Source organism: Urocitellus parryii, chromosome 4, assembly GCF_045843805.1.
Source record: "Urocitellus parryii isolate mUroPar1 chromosome 4, mUroPar1.hap1, whole genome shotgun sequence".
NCBI lineage: Eukaryota > Metazoa > Chordata > Mammalia > Rodentia > Sciuridae > Urocitellus > Urocitellus parryii.
In genome coordinates this window covers 129,359,679-129,377,690 of record NC_135534.1, presented here as the reverse complement: position 1 = coordinate 129,377,690, position 18,012 = coordinate 129,359,679, and the positions used below count along the sequence as shown (strand labels likewise).

Sequence of the window (18,012 nt, the reverse complement as noted above, 5' to 3'; positions counted from 1 at the left end):
ATGGGGGCACTGCTGGCATTTGGAGGACTGAAGAGTTTTATTGTTCCAGATTTCCCAAGGAATTGTAGGACATTTGACAACTCAACCCTTCAGACACTGAATGTTGGTAACACACTCACTGTGACCATCAAGAACACCACTCCCCAGAAGGTAGCGCAAGAGGGTACAAGACTGAAGTTAGGAGGAATACGTTCAAGAAGTCTACTCTACAACAAGGTTATACAGCAGTTAATAACAATGTTTAGTATATTTGAAAACCTCTAAAAGAGCAGACTTTAAGTGTTCTTATCCTCACCACAAAAATTATAAGTATGTGAGATAATGCATATAGTAGCTCAATTTAACTATCCTATAATATATGCATATTTCAAAACAAAATTTTGTACACTGTAAATATGCAAAATTTTGTCCATTAAAAATTTAATTTTTTTAAACTAAATGCCTCTCTGATATATCTAGGAAGTAGCTATCCTGGGAAACTTCCTCAAGATTCTCTTCACAGTTAATAGTCTCCAAGATCAAGAATTCCCTGGCTAGAGCTGCCAGCTCTGAGGTCTATGCAGTGTGACTCATTCAGTGAAAAAAAAAAGAAAAAAGAAACACAACATGAAGAAATCCAAGGAGAGTGCATTTAAACACAAATGGATTGCTCTTCAAACAAGAGTATCCACCTGAGTACTGAAAGAACATTTGGGATTAAAGCTGTTGCAGCATTCTAATGCAAGGCACCTCTGGAGAATCTTTAAGAGGAAAAAGAAATGCCTGCCCATCTCCAAGCGTCCTGAGAATCTAATAGAAGTGGGTGCATAGCCTATGGCCCAGAGAAACCAAGGCTATGTCTGGCTGTAGGAATACTTTCTACTGATTCCACAAGCTTGCTAAGTAAAATGAATAAGCAACTCAGACAGAAATAAAGAATATAGTCCAGGAGAATAAACTAAAGATAGTGTATTTGTCAACGTGATCCCAGCAGGACTTTGAAATGGAAAAAAAAATCTGTATGCTTTCAGCACATTTGAAAAATCACACCAACTCCATAATATCTATCTACTGTTCTATCAATGTCAAATCAGCTAATGATAGTAAAAGGACAAAACCAGAGGAAAACAAAGCTCTTTAAAAGCTTTTTAATATAATTCAACTTGTACAGTTCTTAAAACAATCTAGGATGCATATATACATACTGAGGAAGAATTTTAAAAATAAGATCCAAAATACTATTGATCATGAGAGGGGTGGAATTGATCAATTTGATCAAATCAAAATTGAATTATTTCTGTTCACTAAAAGACATCATACTGACAATACAGGAGGTGTGATTTTGAAAGAATATGTTTGCAAAATCTGAAGTTGACAAGGGCTAGTTTCTAGAAGACAGAAAAAATCTGGGCAAATCAATGAGAAAATAGACTGGAAGACCAACAGAGAAACGGTCAAAGGATATGAACAGGCAATTCACAGACAGGGACATGTAAAGGGCTAGTATATGGAGAAATGCCCAAATTCATTAGTAATAAGAGTAATATGCAAACCAAAACAAGATGTCACACAAATACCATTGCCAAGAAATTAGGAAGTTGGCAGAAACATGAGAAAACAGAAACATTTATGCACTTCTGGGGCTTCTCAATACATGCAATTCTTCTAGAGAGCAAGGTGGGAGTATTTAGCCAAATATTATGACTCAGAAATCCCTCTTCTGGGCATATATCCTAGAACAGCTCTGGGTGCAAGAAAGGATATATTCAAGGGTTTTTATCACAACATCAATCATGATCATCATAAGTGGGAAGCAACTTGGGTGTTCATTGTTTGTGGGACTGATAAGTAAAACACAGAAGATGCACCCTACAGGACACACTGGTGGTTAGAAGCAACAAGACATGTAACTAGCAACACAGAGAGATCTCCAAAATAGTATTCTAATCATAAAGGAAAGAAATCAAATGAGTTCTAGAGCCCCATTTAACTAATGAAATTTAAAAGTATAGACACACAAAGCAATATTAATCACTTTACAAATTATAGGCAAAGACATATGTGAACCCAGTTGTCACCTTTAGAAAAGGAAATGGAGAATAATGGAAAAAAAGGTAAGTGGATCAATCAATAAATAACACAAAGGGACTAATGATGAGAGTGGACCAAGAACTCATGATTAACTCAACGTAAGTTCCAAAAGAAGTACACCTAAGCTGTGGAGTTGGCTGTGGACCTAAAAATTTAGGAAATGGTACACCAAATGCTCCCATTTCCCATAGGTAATGAGGTAATGGACCCAATGTGAAACTAAGTTGTTTTCAATGCTTGCAGAGTGCTTGGTGAGAAGGGGCCTTGTTGATGGGGTGCATTTCTATTTCCAGGAAAATTTGTGAGATACAATAGACTTGTAGAACTACATTCTGTAAATAAGTAGCCTGGAAAATGCCATAAAACTTAGAGAAGAAATGCCATGGAGAGTATAGGGTTGCCTCCCTATCAGATACTGTTCCCTCCTCCCCTAAAGCTTGTCTTTAAGTTCGACTTCAGCTGAACGTGAGCACAGTCTTTTAGTGAATAAGGACTTCTCACTACTCATATCAAGAAGAGGGAGCCATTTGTAGTTCTCTCTTCTCCACACGACATTAGGGGTGAAGTTGTATCAGAAGACACAGCACACTGGATGGCCAGAGGTTTAAAACAGGCCTTAGCACTTTGCAAATTTAACTGCCAGAAGAATCCAAAGAATCTGAAGGAAAAGGATGTGTAAGAGGGCTGGGGTTGAGGCTCAGCGGTACAGCACTCGTCTAGCACATGCGAGGCGCTGAGTTCGGTCCTCAACACCACATAAAAATTTTTTTAAAAAAAAGGATGAGTAAGATCTGGTGATGGTAAGGATAATGTGCAATGGCATTTTCCCCAGTTGGGAGAAGACTCATTCCAAAAGAACTCCAGTTACAGGACAATAAAGTTTCAGAGTCAGCTCCTTCTGGAATCTTCCCTGACCCCCTTGCTGAGCCAGAACCCTCCTGAGGGCACTATAGCAGGAACCAACCCATGTGTCCCTCCATGTAGTCATCAAAACATCGGCACAATGGTCTGCTTACTTGCCTGCCCTCCTATAAGTACTCTGTACTGCAGTGCCTGACACCCAGCAGCTACTCAATAATTGTTTGGAGGACACATGAATGAGGTAGTAAATACCTTCCCAACAGGCAGTTGCTCAATCTTTCCCAAGTGTAGAGGGAAAGCACATGTCAGAGCAATTGAGCAAAGTATCCTGGCTCATTCGACAGATTTCATGGAGAATCTCCAGTGTGCAAGACACAGGAAAGCTGCAATAAAGAGGCATCCCAAGTCTTGCTCCTATGGAATTAGATTCTACATAGAGAATCTAGAATGCCCCCTGCCCCAACAGGCCCACAGGTTAAGTGCATGATCATCCGCTTGGTGGTACTGGGAGATAATGGAAATGTTAAGAGATGAGACCTAGTAAGAATTCTTTAGATCACTGGGGTGTATTCTCAAAGGGGACTGTAGGACATCAGTTTCTATCACTTTCTTTTGCTCCTGGGTTTGCTCCTGGGTTTCCTCAGCCACATGCTTCCACCATGATGTGCTGTGACAAGCCCAAAGCAATGAGGCCAAATGACCTTGGATTGTAACCTCTAAAACTGTGAGCCAAGGTAAACCTCTTCTCTTTATAAGCTGATTACCTCAAGCATTCTTTAATAGTATTAGAAAACTGACTAACATAGGAAGAAACACAATAAGCCCCAAAACAACTCAGCAAGAAAACTTCAGGTATGTGTGCTTACAAGACAACCAAACAGGGGTATGGGGAAAAACCATGGACAGAAGGGAGGCTGCTTTATGTTAAGTGGACCAAAGAAGGCTTAGAGGAAGGAGTAGCTGCACTGAGTCCTGAGTAACTAGCAGGAGCCAAAACATCCACTGGGACTCACACAGCAAGAAGAAGAGATAAGATCAATATTTACGTGGTGCTCTTTTGTAGAATGAATAGGAAAACAAAAAAAAATGTTCCCAAGAAAGAAAAAAAATAGATTCTAAGGATTACGTATGTTTGTTTTGAAAATTGCATTATGAAAAGACATCCATTTTGCATGCATTGACTATGTTCCTTAGATTCATGTAACAAAACTACAGGTAACAAAACTCTAGAAAACTGACTGTTTTCTATACACCCAGAATACACTGAAGCTTAGCACACACTCCTTAAACAGGCTTTAGAATATCACATAACCTCCCACTTTCTAGTCAGTGACTTTACCTTCCTTATTACTCTGCATGAATAAGTGGTTCTGAGAAAGCCCATCTTTATCTGCATTTGTTAGTGACCTCCAGAGCTACTTAAATATTCAGTCTAAGCCCAGAGAACTCTAAGAATTCAGCTTTTACTGAACTTCCTACAAATGACCCAGGGGTTGTACTGCATTTTAGAGACAAAAGGTTCTTTCAAGGTCTTTCAGTCCATTTCCAACTCTACTTTCTTAGCCACATCTGTGTGTGTGGTCAATAATAATAGCAATAAAGGATGAAATAGGGCCGTGCTCACCTGGATGGAATTTTGTGGCTTCATTTGAAATATAAACAGGATGGAGAGCTTTCCATTATAGATCTACATTGAGCATGCCCTTGGAGAATTGACAGTAATTCACTAATGCCTAAATACATTCTGAAATCCTCCGATGCTAGTCTATTGCTTGGATTAGTATCAATTCCCTTTTCCTTTCCTGAGACAGTGCACCTGAACCAGAAGTGCACCATCTTCACCACGAAGGAATACAAATGTGAGGTTTTAACAGACCTTCACTCTGGGGTAAAAGAAATGGCTTTCTCAAGCACATTCTCCACCTCACAGCCCATGGGAGTACTTCCCATCACAGAATCACTCTAGTTCTGAACACTTTAAACCGGAAAATATCCAAGGGATTTAACACTTCTTCCAACGTTTGTTACACTGCACTAGGATGCTCCAAGGGAAGGGAAAAAGCAACACACAGCACACTCCTCAAAGTATATGTTTGGAAAGCATAACCCCCAATACAGTGAGGTTCAGAGATGGAGCTTTTAAGCAGTGATTAGATCATGGAGGCTGTAACTTATTAGTGGATTAATAAGGAATGTACTAGTGAATGGTAGCTATAAGCAGGCATGGCGTGGCTGAAAGAAGGTTTCTGGAGGCATGTGCTCGAGGACTACACCTTGTATCTTGTCCCTGACTTCTCTCTGCCCCGTCACCGCCCTGGCTGCCATGAGCTGACAGCTTTCCTCTGCCACACCCTTCCACCATTATGTTCTGCCTCACCTCAGGCCCAGAGCAACGGCGTCTGCTGACATGGACTGAGACCTCTGAAACAAGAGAGAACTCAGAGGAGCCCAAAATAAACTTCTTCTCCTCTAAGTTGTTCTTTCGGGTTTTGCAGACCAACACCCAACACTCATTTCAGAATACTTGGAGAACAGGTACACCTGGGAGTAGGGTCAAAGGAAGAATTTCACAGGACAGGATGTCCCATGAGCACAGAGGTGGGCCACAGGAGAAGGTCAGAGTCTCTCTTAAGCACTGAATGAAATCTGGCCTTGTGACAGGTAGATGATTGTCACCTGTGTTATTCTTTCTAGATCCATCATAAACTGACACACACTCAGGCACTAATCTCTCTCTCTCTACCCCCCTTCTATGTTTCCCTCCCTTCCTTCCCCCCTCATAGACATGCCAAAAGCATTCTTCTACAAATGGCTGGATCATCAGGGTCTCTCCAAATAGCCCCTGTGGCCAGCTACCTTCCAACAAACCCCAGGGAACAGCACACCTAACCCATACTTCATTCGAGTGCTGGGCACATCCCCAGCAATGTGCTGCCTCAGGAACTAGAGGGCCTTCTCTCAAACACTGTCCTTACAAGGTAGAAGCATCTAGAAGCCAACCCAGGTCTCTGCATTCACTATTTCCCACTGATCTCTCTCCCTGCAGCTGGTTTAACCCTAAAAAGAACAGCAGCCACCACTGAGGTTCCTGCACTTCCCCCCACCTGGTGCAGAATGGTCTCATGAAATCACACAGCCAGGGAAGAAGGTTGACCATACATTTAATAGATGAAGACACTGGAGCATGAAGCACTTAAGCAATTTGTCTATGGTGAAATAACCAGGAAATGGGAAAAAAGGTTCAAACTGAGGTATAAGAGATAGTGAAATTAGTTTTCCCTTCACTTTGTTACATGGCTAGAAAAACTGAGGAATTAGACACAATATACATGCACATGCATATACATTGGAAAATATACATGTACATGATACATCACATGAAATAGACACGAGCATACATATACATACATGAAATATACATGAACACATATACACATGTTAAAATGTACATATACACAATATGCACAAGAAAATATGCAGGTACACAATACATACAAGCACGCATAGGAATATTTATGTACACACAGTCAGGTACACATGAAAACATATGTGGACATATACACACATGAACATATACTTACACACATATATACAAACACACACATGGAAATATATATACATATATGATGAGCAAATATATATATATATATATATATATATATATATATATATATATATATATATCCATCCTTTGGGGATGACTTCCTTATTTGAAACTTACCTTCCTAGACACGGTTTCCCCCTCTCAAAATGCCCTTAGACCTCATGTTTGGTAGTTAGAATTCAAAACACAGAATATTCATACCTCTAGAGAATTTCTTAAATAACTACACAGTTAAGCAACTTTGAAAAAGACACTCTGCACCCTATTTAGGGACTTTGTAGGACACTTTATCTTTGCAGAGGTTGCTGTGAACATCTCAGACCAGCCTTCCACCAAGATTCTACTGGCTTCGGACAGAAGTTGAGCAAGGGACACTGTGCTACATTTGCAGTCCCACCACACCTCCAACCACAGACATAACAAGATGGGCACAGTTTGGGGAGAGGGGAGGCATGGGATAAAGCTCTGCAGTTTCAGGTAATGATGGGAGAGAGCACAGTGGGGCCAGACTCACCTTGAACGATACAGGCACCCAGGTAGGCAGCATCAGAAAAGGAGCACAGCAGTCGACCGTGAAAAATATCCCTTTTAATTTGCAGATACAAAAGGTACCTGCAACACAAAAGCAGAAACAGTCGCTCTAAGTTTTGGCTAAAGCCTGGAAGAAGTAGGAGGATTGTTCATGCTCTGCCTACCCGGTCACCAGAGCCCCACCCAGCCCCAGGCGGCCGTCTAGACATTCCAAGCAGAGAAAAACCTTTAGAAAATCCAGAGAATCTGTAGCTAAACAGATCTTATCAGATTTCAAAGCTATATGGGCTCAGCCTTTTCCAAAAGGCATGAGAAGATGCCACAGGGCCCAGCAGCCACTGCTCCCATACAGTGACAACCATGGCCACCATCATCATCACCATACCTCAGATATTGGGCACCCAAGTTCCATTTGAAATGAAGAATCAGGAAACAGATTCAGTTAGTAAAAAGACTAGCATGTTATTTCTCATTGGTAGACAGAAACATTAATGAATTAAAAAAAAAAGGCTTAGTCACAAGGCCAGAAAGCCAGCAGATTCATGATTAGAGTTGTCATCTGTATCCTGTCCTCCTCTCCAGGGATGTAGATGCCTGCAGAGGCCAGGCAAACCTGTGGCCAGGGAAATGGGCTGGTGCAAGGTGGCCAAGAAAAGAAAAGCAGAAGGTGGGGCTCCCTACAATGAGGGCAGCCACCTCTTGGCTCCAGCCCTATGGAAAGTATGTGCCCAGTTTCTCAGAAAATTGAGCTTGGGACAAGGATGTGAGGCTCCCCAGAGCTTTGGTCTCTCCTCATTATGAAAAAGCAGTTGGCTACCTTTGTGTTTTGAGACAAAGCCCATGAACTTGGGTCCTTGCATTGTGCAGGTTTTGGGCCTTGGTTGGAAAATAGATATATATGATAAAGTGTTGAATTTCACAAAGAAACTTGGAAGATCTACTTCAGCAAAATAAGGAAATAGCAGAGATGATGGAACATTGGGAAAAAAAATAACAATGGGTAGATGAAAAACCAAACAAATGATTACATGAGGCTACTACTAACTTTGGAGAAAAATGAAAGCATGCAGAGGAAAAGAGTTTACAATGTATTATTTGGCTCAGTGAGTAATATTGATATATACTTAAAGTAACATTGACCCCTGGTTTAACAAAAACTTATATATAACCAGATCATGGGGGAAGAAAAGTGAAGCTGGGATAGGAGAGAAAGACTGAGTGGTTTTTCACCATGGCAGGAAGTCAGGAGACAAGGACTAAAGTTGGCAAATCAAGAAATAATGGTATAAAGGGGCTGGGATGTAGCTCAGTGGTAGAGCACTGGTCTAGCATATCCACTATCTAGAAAAGTTGAGGGTGCTAACCTTTAGGGAAAGGCTGGGTATTGGGAAGGTGGGGACAGGGGGATTGTTTTAATTATAAACCTTCTAGTACTATTTAACTTCTAAAATGATACACATGGAAGTGCTTATTAGTGTGTGTGTGTGTCTTCCTTTGATTAAAAAAATAGTTTATTTTTAAACTTAAAAGTACATCGAGATTAGATTCACAAGTGAAGCCTTTGAATTTTAAGTGTTAGAACAAATTGTTTTCAAAACCCAAAGGACTTAAAAGCAGCATACTACAGGGATATGGCCACATCAATGTTTATAGAAGCACAATTCACAATAGCTAAACTGTGGAACCAGCTTAGATACCCTTCAATAGATGAATGGATAAAAAAAATGTGATATGTGTGTATATATATATATATATATATATATATATATATACATACACATACACAATGGAATATTACTCAGCAATAAAAGAGAATAAAATCATGGCATTTGCAGGTAAATGTATGTAGTTAGAGAAGATAATGTTAAGTGAAGTCAGCCAATCCCCAAAAAACAAATGCAGAATGTTTTCTTTGATATAAGGAGGCTGATTCATAATAGGATAGGGAGCGGGAGCCTGGGAGGAATAGACAAACTCTAGATAAGGCAGAAGGGTGGGAGGGGAGGGAAGGGGCATGGGGTAATTAATGATGGTTGAATGTGATGATCATTACTATCCAAAGTACATGTATGAAGACACAAATTGGTGTGAATATACTTTGTATACAACCAGAGATATGAAAAATTGTGTGCTATATATGTGATAAGAATTGTAATACATTCTGCTGTCATATATAAATTAAAAATATATATAAGAAAAAATAAAAATTAGACTATAAGATAAAATTTTTTTAAAAAGCACTATAGTGCCAAACAAAAACCGGCTAGGATGCACTAGTTTGCAACCTCTTAACCATGACTACACATTAGAATCTTTCAGGGAGAGTTCTGAAAAACGCCAATGCCATGAGTCCTTGAATTCTACCTCAAACCCAATTAAATCAGAATCTGGCCCTCACCAAAACTCATATGTGAATATTCATGGGAGCATTATTCATTATAGCTAAAAAGTGAAAACAACTTAAATATCCACCAACTGATTAGTAGATAAAATAAATGTGGTCTATTTATACAACGGCATATTATTCAACCATAAAAATGAATAAAGTACTGTTAGATGCTACAACAAGGATAAATCTTGAAAATGTTATGTCAAGTGAAAGAATCCAGACATAAAGGGTCACATAATGTATAATTCCATTTACACAAAATGTCCAACAAGGACAGATCTATACAGACAGAAAACAAGATTAGTGGTTTCCAAGGACTGAGAGGAGGGGTACCAAGCTTCCTACTAGGGAGATAAAAATATTCTGGAAATACATCATGATGGTGGTAGCACAACCTTGTGACCATACTATACCCCACTGGATTATACAGTTTAATGTCTGCCAAAAGAAACTAGTGCTTTTGAAAATACAAATTATCTTAGAGTAATAGTTCTTAAACTTTGACATGATCAGAATTACCTGGAGGCCGTGTGAAAATATAGATTGCTGTCCCCTCCCAGAGTTTCAGATTCAGTATGTCGGGGGCAGGGACCAATAATCTGTATTTATAATAAGTTCCCAGATAATATTAATGGATGGCTCTTTATCTCACCCTGCTTTATGTTATGCACTGTGCTCAGTATTGAGCTGGTCCAGGGACCTCACTTCTAAGACCATGGCCCTGATTTGTCCAGAATACCAAAGTCAGGATCTAAGTACTTGAAATGATCAAATCTTTCCTTCTCTAAAGACTGTAAACTTCCAGGCCAACTATCATGAGGTTTCTTTTCTAATTGTTGAATGTGTGTTTTGAACACAAACGCATTAGTTTCTACTTTTTGATGAGTTCAGTAGTGGAAAAATTTTAAACAACTATTTACTAATGAATGAGAGGTTTGGGTTCTAATCCTGTAACTCAGAAATCAGGTTTGATGAAAGCTTCATAATAAAAGAAAATCAGCTTTCACAGCATCACATCTTGGGTCTTTGCTCATATCAGTGATCTCTGGAGATAATCAAGGATTTATTGCAGACTCAACATAATCCATGGGGGCTTTTGATGGCTTCAGATTCAGAATGTTCATTTTTTAATACAACCACCATCAAAAAATAATCCATCTTCCTTAGTATCATTCCTGCATGAAAGGATTAAGCAACCAAAACACAAGAAGATCGGGGGCATGAATTATTGTGCTGCCATAAATGATATTGCTTCCATGAATTTAAAGATGGTTCTCACTAAAAAATATGTTTTAAACCAACATACTTTTGGCTACATTTGATTGCATATGGCATTTATAAAAGCTCAGAAATCTAAATGATTGTAAGATGATTGCTCAAATGGTGGAGAGATGAGGAGAGGATGAAATATCCTTTTTCATGGGTATTTTTGTTGCTTTGCCCTTTTAAACCTGTTCCTTAACATTTCTTTATTCATAAGCATGGTCATGAATGGGACTTCAACTGCTCATATATTAAATCCTCTTCAAATTTTAGGTCAAATCTTACAACAAAATAATAACTTACCATACTAGAAAAAGCTAAATGCTTTCAAGACACGGGTTTAAACTATAAGTACTTGGGCACAATTTGTAAATTAGTCTGGAATGCTAAGGACCATGCTAAGAAAAAAAGTATTTTTTTTCTATTTTGTCAGATTTATTTAAAAGTAGGCCACATTTAATTTTTTTCCTTTTCAATTAAGTCTTAATTGGTACATTTTAATTACACATAATAGTGTGACACATTTGACATATAGGAAAAAAATCTATCTATGCAGAGGCAGAGGACTTCTTAACTTCCTTTGGAAATGTTGAAATATTCACAATATTCCACTGCTTGTGCCTGAGTTATTTAGTCAAAGTCCGGAAAATGTTAGCAAGTTCAACTGACAGGGTCTTAAGTAGGGTTATTAACAAAACCTTTGTATTCTTTTGCTCTCAAATAGTACCTTTCTCATCAACAACATAAGATCCATCCTTAATTTATACTGTGACACATTCGATTTTTACCCTCCAGACAAGATTGTGGAGAAAACAAATGACAAAAGTAAAGCAGTGTTTTTTTTTTTAATCTCATCTTCCTAACTACAACATTAACACCCTCAGTGCAGAACAAATATCTTCTTTTGTCTGTTATTATTGTTGATTTTGTTTGTTTGTTTTTGATAACTCACCCAGCTTCTGGCCCTGGCTAGATAGCCAGAACTGAGGAAGAAATTATCAAATAAATTTTCAAACCAAAATCAGGTTAAAGACACATATTCTATGAATTCACTGATATAAAACATCCAGAATAGACAAAACTCATTAAGACAGAAAATAGACATGGGGCTGAGAAAGGGGACTATAAGAAGTGACTGGTTTGGGGTATATGGTTTCTTTTGGGGGGATGATAAAAAATGTTCTAGAACTGGAGAGTGTTGATGGTTGTTGTGAGTGTACTCAAGGCCACTGAGCTGTATGCTATTTGATCATGGAATTAATTTGTTATGTGAATTTTACCTACCTAAATAAAAAGAAAAAAAGAGACAGATTGTAAAATAATGACCTATTATTCCTCCTTTCCACACACATACATGGCCTCTCTCCCTACTCCTCTACCCCCAGCACAAACCTCTCTAAATGGCTGTCAGCAAATTAATCATAGAGAACAGAACCATCTGCTCTCTTCCAAAGTCACCTCAGTGCCACTGGGGTCAAGCTTTAACAGAGACTCTGGGTAACAAGAAAGCAAAATACCTAAAAACCCTATCTTTCCCCCTGCCAATGATCAGAGCAATTTGCATTTGCTTTTCTATTGCATCTGCACAGAAGCCGATTATTTTTGAGAGATGATTATACACAGTGATTTGGGGGGTCACCAAATCAGAGCCCCATCAAAAATGAAGTGCACAACAGTTCTCTCTCTCCTCCATCCACCATGAAGTTGGCCTCCCTGGGGAGAGGCCTGCTCAGCAACATTTGCCAAAAAGCAAAACCTCCAGAAGGTGAACTGAATGTAACCCCAGCAGAGGGAGATGTGAAGGGAGGAGATCTGAGAACTGGAAACTTCAAACTTAGAAAAGTCTGTAAGGGAAAGGAAACCTGCTCCAGTGGGGTCATCATTTAGCAAGCAGAAAGCTGAATGACCAACTGTCCACTCTGTTGGACTGTGATCTTTCTCCTCCCAAAACAGCTAAGATCCCAAAAGTAGGCTGCACTAGCTATGAATTTGCCCACATCCTAAAGACAGTCCTCTTCTACTTATTTTTAGCATCCCACTGTCAGATGTTTTCAGAGTACCTCCCCCTCAAAACCACTGCTTTTTTGTGCAGCTAATTACACTCCCAGTGACAATTGTTTGGGGAAAAAAAATCCCAAGACAATTAAATGTACGAGAAGCATTTCTGGCCAAATGGCTGAGTTTAGCACCTGCTTGGTTGAGAGGTTATGATCTAGACCAGAGGCGCCTCTAAGCCTGTAAGATGGCAGAGGCCACGGCTGGTTAAAGGTGTAGGTTAAACATACAAACAAACGGAAAATACCTTGTGAGCTCTTCTTTAATCTTCAGGGGTTCATGTGGGTAGAATTTCACTCTAAAGCACATGGTGTATGGTGGATGAGCTGAAACATCATAAAGAAAAGGCATGAGATAAGCAGCAGAAGACCACGGACTCCAACACACAGGAACGTCAGCCATGAAGCCTCACGGACTAGCCAGGAGGGGCAGGGGAAAGGGTGCCTCACCAGGAGAAGCAGATAGAATGCCCAAGAAAACAAAGCAACAGTGACAACAAAACTCAAAGAAAATGCTTGACAGGACGCCGAGAGCAAATGCAGAATACAAGCAACCTAGTCAGTGAGGACATCTTTCCACATCACAGCTGACCTTCATTCCTTTATTCTCTTCAGGTCACAGCTCCACAGACATTTTCTCTTCTGATTCTTCCCACCCACTTGTGACAGATAAATTGCCCATTAGCACCATTCAGGTTTGGGGGATCATGAAAGATATTTCAGCCTGTGAAGTGGAAAAATGTCACTATACATGACTAGTTTTCCCAAAATGATGGTGCCTTTGAATTAAAATTGAGACTTTAAAACATGTAAATAGCCATGCAGAGCCTACTTCATAGTGTTTTAAGTATTGTCTACATATAAGGCCATTGACTGTATGAAAATAAACACTGTTATAATTTTCTAGCGTGTCTGAATCAAGATGGTACTATATAGGCAGCAATTCTAGTTGAGGTTCATAATTCTGGAATGTTCTAATTGCATTAAAAATCCAGAACTCAATGACCAGCTAATGAGATTCCTCAGGATTTCTAACATTGTTAATTTTTTTGTTCTTATTAGTTAACATCTTCAATTATAAGTCCATTGCTCATTTGCATTGTTACCCTAATAATGCATACATGTGAAGTAAGATGAATTAAGATTTGAGTTAGTATATAAATTGAACACCTTAAAGTCAAGGAACTATGCCCTTATCACTGTTCCCATAGATCTGACATACTTGCTCACTTGCCTCTTTATCAATCAATATAGCTGCCTGGTATCAGCTCTGGGTCCACATCAGATGTAATATGAAACAGCATCCTATTCTCCCCAAATTCCAATTTCAAAATAAGCAAGGGCTAAATAACCAGCCACCTCTACAATGCATAGCTATTCTTTATGTAGAAAGAAACATCTGCTTCAAATATGAAGGTATAACGGATATAATTTAATGTGGAAAATAGTTATTAAATAATCTATTAGAAAGCATCCAAATCCCAAGAAAATAGTGGTATTTTTATGTCTATCTTAGCAAAGAAAAACTGATCTCTCTCTCCCTCTCCCTCTCTCTCACACACACAACTTATAACTCTTCCCTATAGTAAATTAGGAGCTTTGGGCCAGTGCTCTTAGCTTGATCCTGTGTTCCCTAGATTTAGGAAAGTATACATATTTCTGAAGTACTAGGAGAAAACAGACACATTCTACATAGCAAAAAAACAACTTAGAAACATACAACTGAGTCTCCGTCATTCATTGTTCATGATATCAAGATATTCAGTCTTAACTTAAAATATTTTACCTTTGAAAATTCCTTAGTTTTCCTTTTAATTTGTTTAAAACACCATCTCTAAATTATTAAAACTTGAAAGATGATTTTTCATTATAAAATCTCCAGATTGTCTTTAACAGAAAGTTTGAGAGCATTTTTATAAAAGAGGAGCAAAACCAAAGATGGGATTAACATGTGAGAGGAAAGGAATTGTCCCTCTTTCTTTATTTCTTCCTTTCTTTCCTTTGTCTTTTTTCCTGTCCTCTAAATTAATATGCTTATACACAACCAATAAAGATAGACGCAGACACACATATGTATGAACATGCAGCCATTCTCCCCCCCTTTGATTTCCTTCATCTCTATTCCTGCATCTTCTGTCTCTCAGATTCCTACCAGACCTCATCCACCCCCAAGCTCTCCAACCATTGTTAACTTCATCTACATTCTTACACTCCTTTTGCCATCCTCACAAAAACATATACTAAGCCCAGTTTTACATAGGGGAAATTTTTTTAAGTTTATTCTCTCAAAATGAAATCATACTATATGTTTCTCTTATTTATCTCACTTAACTCTATATCTTGCCTATTCTTCCTAGATAGTAGATATAGATCCAACCCACTGTAATAATTCATTGTCATTCAGGTTGTTTCCACATGTTTGCAATTCAAACAATTCTATAATAGGTATAATATATATTATACTATATACCCACATGTCTGTGCATACATCATGAACTACTCTAATTTTTATTTATAAAGTACAATCTCCAAAAGTTGAATTGTCGAGTCAATAGGTATTGTAAAGTGTTTCAAAAGAAGCAGAAAAAAATAGTCAGCTGACTAGAAAAGAAGAAGATCACAGAAGATGTTGTCCTTTCTCTACCTCCTGGGTAGCATACCTGCTTGCCATGCCTTAGCATTAGCTTCAGTAGGTGTCTGAGTTGATCATATATAAGTCAGGAATAGTACTTTTCCTAAAGGACCAGGCAGTGGGGCCTAGGGGCACCTCTCTGGTACATCTCTGAACCCAGGAAATCCTTCCATCCAGTCATCCTCACTTCAAAACCAAAAACATCTAATGCTTCTCCCACATGGAGAGCCCACCTCGTTTGAAGACAGCACTCATGGTCCTACATTCCCAGCTCTCTTTTCTCCTCCTCATGTCAGAGTTCAGAATGCCCTTGCCCTGAGTACTTTCTCATCTGCTCTGTGCTTCCTCAACCACGGCACTCCAGGGTTCGCTGGGCAGAATTATTGCTTCCTCGCAACAGCAGCCTCAATGTTGACTCACTTGGAGTTTATAACACTCTTAATCTATTCTCTTAATTCTTTTCACATATGCTGTTGCTAAGTCACACCTAAATACCCACTATGCTCCAATATCCCCCTCCATTTTCTGGAATGTTATCTGGGAAGAGATTTATACATCGTACTAATGATATGTTCATCAGTAGACCATTATCAGAAAAGGAGTGGTAGCTGGCAGCAGAACATAAACAGAAGGGGACACTTTTCAAGACCAAAATGTTCTGCTCTCTTCTACCTTCATATACCCCCTACTGTGCCATTCGTATCCATTTAGCCTCATGTATTGTGGACAACCAAAGAAAGAGTTTTCTGTATTAAATGGAGCACTTGGTTCCAGCACAGTGAACCAGTAAGTCCAGGGTTCTATACTGAACTTCAAGAACTTCAACCTCTTCACCCAGGCGTGGAAAAACTCACTTAAGGGTCTGGATGAAAAATCATCTCATTTAAAAAGTAGTAAAGTCAAAGAATGCTTCTTTACAAAGCTGGAAAAGGTCAAAAGGATAATTACCCCCAAAATACTATTCTAGTTATGGATGACAAAATTTATGATGGTATGACCTATATGTCTGTTCAACGTGTTATCCCCAGAGCAATTATCAGTAAGATTGACCCTAAAAAGAAAAAAAAATTGACCTTCCATCTGTCAGTTAATGAAGTAACAAACTATGAATCTGAAGCATCAAGCAGATGTCAAAAGTAACAGCTAGACTCTGCCATCACATCAGTTCCTTAATTCCTGTGATAGAATTAAAATACTAATCCAGAAGGTCCAGAGTCTGAATTGCTACAGCAATTCTTGGTATTCACATTTTGAAAACCTCAAATTCTTTTATCTCAACTTCTTGATCCCACCAGGCAGCCCCCTCAACATCTGGAACAAATTCAGATACTCTGGTTTTGGTTACAGTAGCTACTTCTAGAAGGAAGATTAACTAAATTCAATCAGCAGTTATTTATTGAACACCTAATAGTTGCCAGGCACAGTTTTAGGTGTTATACAAATAACAGCAAATTTGAACAGGCAAAAAATCCTATCTTCACGGTGAACACATTCTAGTGGGGTAAACAGGTATAAAAATCAAAATAAATGATATATGCATGATATTAGAAGGTCATATTATCACAGAAAAGAAAAAGAGAGGATTTAAGGAGTGAGAGTAGACTCCCACTTCTGTGGCTCTTCACACCACCCTCCAACCAAATCCATGAAGGTAATTGCAATTTTCTTCACACTTTCTAGAACACCAAACAGGGAAAGAGACATGAGCATTTAAAATTTTTAGTCATGCAACAAACACCAGCTGTGTAACTGCTGAAGGGGACACTTCAGGGTTCCACTGGAAGCCAGCATTTTTACTCCTTGGGACATGTCCAAGGTCCTGAATCTCCCTGTAGAGAGCTGCCTCTTGCCTTCTGCGAGCTGCTAAGCAACTCCATCAAACCCAGCTTCCGTATCTTCTTATTCTTCAGTCATAGGGAAGGGGGTGAAGTAAAGGATGATTCTCATCTGAGCCAAACATTTGGTGCAGAATCAGTAAATAGACACATCTGATAAAGGAACTACTGTGAACCAATAAAATCCATACCCTGCACAGGGGCCCTATCTCATCAGTGTCACTATGAGCAGCCACTGTGTATTGTTACTAGTTTGGCCAGAAAGGTCACTGCATGGTAGTCTTTCTCTGCTCTGATACTCAGACTCCAACATCTATGAGGGGTCACACAGGATGGTGAGGATGAGACTCCAAGTTTTGAAGTGTACTTCCAGCAGTGATCTTGACAAAGCCACCTAAGCCCTGTTTCCTGTATGGAAGTGGGGACAGAACCAGCTTCCACTCCCAGACATATTCGATGAGCTCTTGGCACATAAACACAGGCCATTATGTAAATGTAAGACTTTGTTTTGTTGGGATAAACACTCCTACCACAAGAAAAGCAGGAAACAGGAGGTGGAAATGGGAGGGAGGAGATGGGGAAGACTGAATTGAGCTCAGCTCAACAGCTGAAAAACATTTACTCAGCCATATAAGTGCTAAAAACGGAGAATACCACTGAGTAGCAGAGAAAAGGAAAAATGCAAACCCCACTCTTAAATGCCAGGAGCATGTAATTGCTCTGAAAACAGCAGGGCTTCTCTCTCCCAGCCAACCCATGCCTGCCAGACAGGC

The 18,012-nt window shown here is 39.2% G+C and overlaps 1 protein-coding gene across 1 annotated transcript in view; it reads right to left on the bottom strand.

The window, feature by feature from the left end:
• Frmd3 (FERM domain containing 3) overlaps positions 1-18,012 on the bottom strand; it is a 255,835-nt gene that overhangs the window by 75,172 nt on the left and 162,651 nt on the right. The window contains exons 4-5 of the mRNA XM_026412474.2: positions 13,021-13,099; positions 7,050-7,147 (exon numbers count right to left, since the gene is read on the bottom strand). Of these exons, the coding sequence (XP_026268259.1) occupies positions 7,050-7,147; positions 13,021-13,099 (177 nt within the window). The remainder of the gene's footprint in view (positions 1-7,049; positions 7,148-13,020; positions 13,100-18,012) is intronic.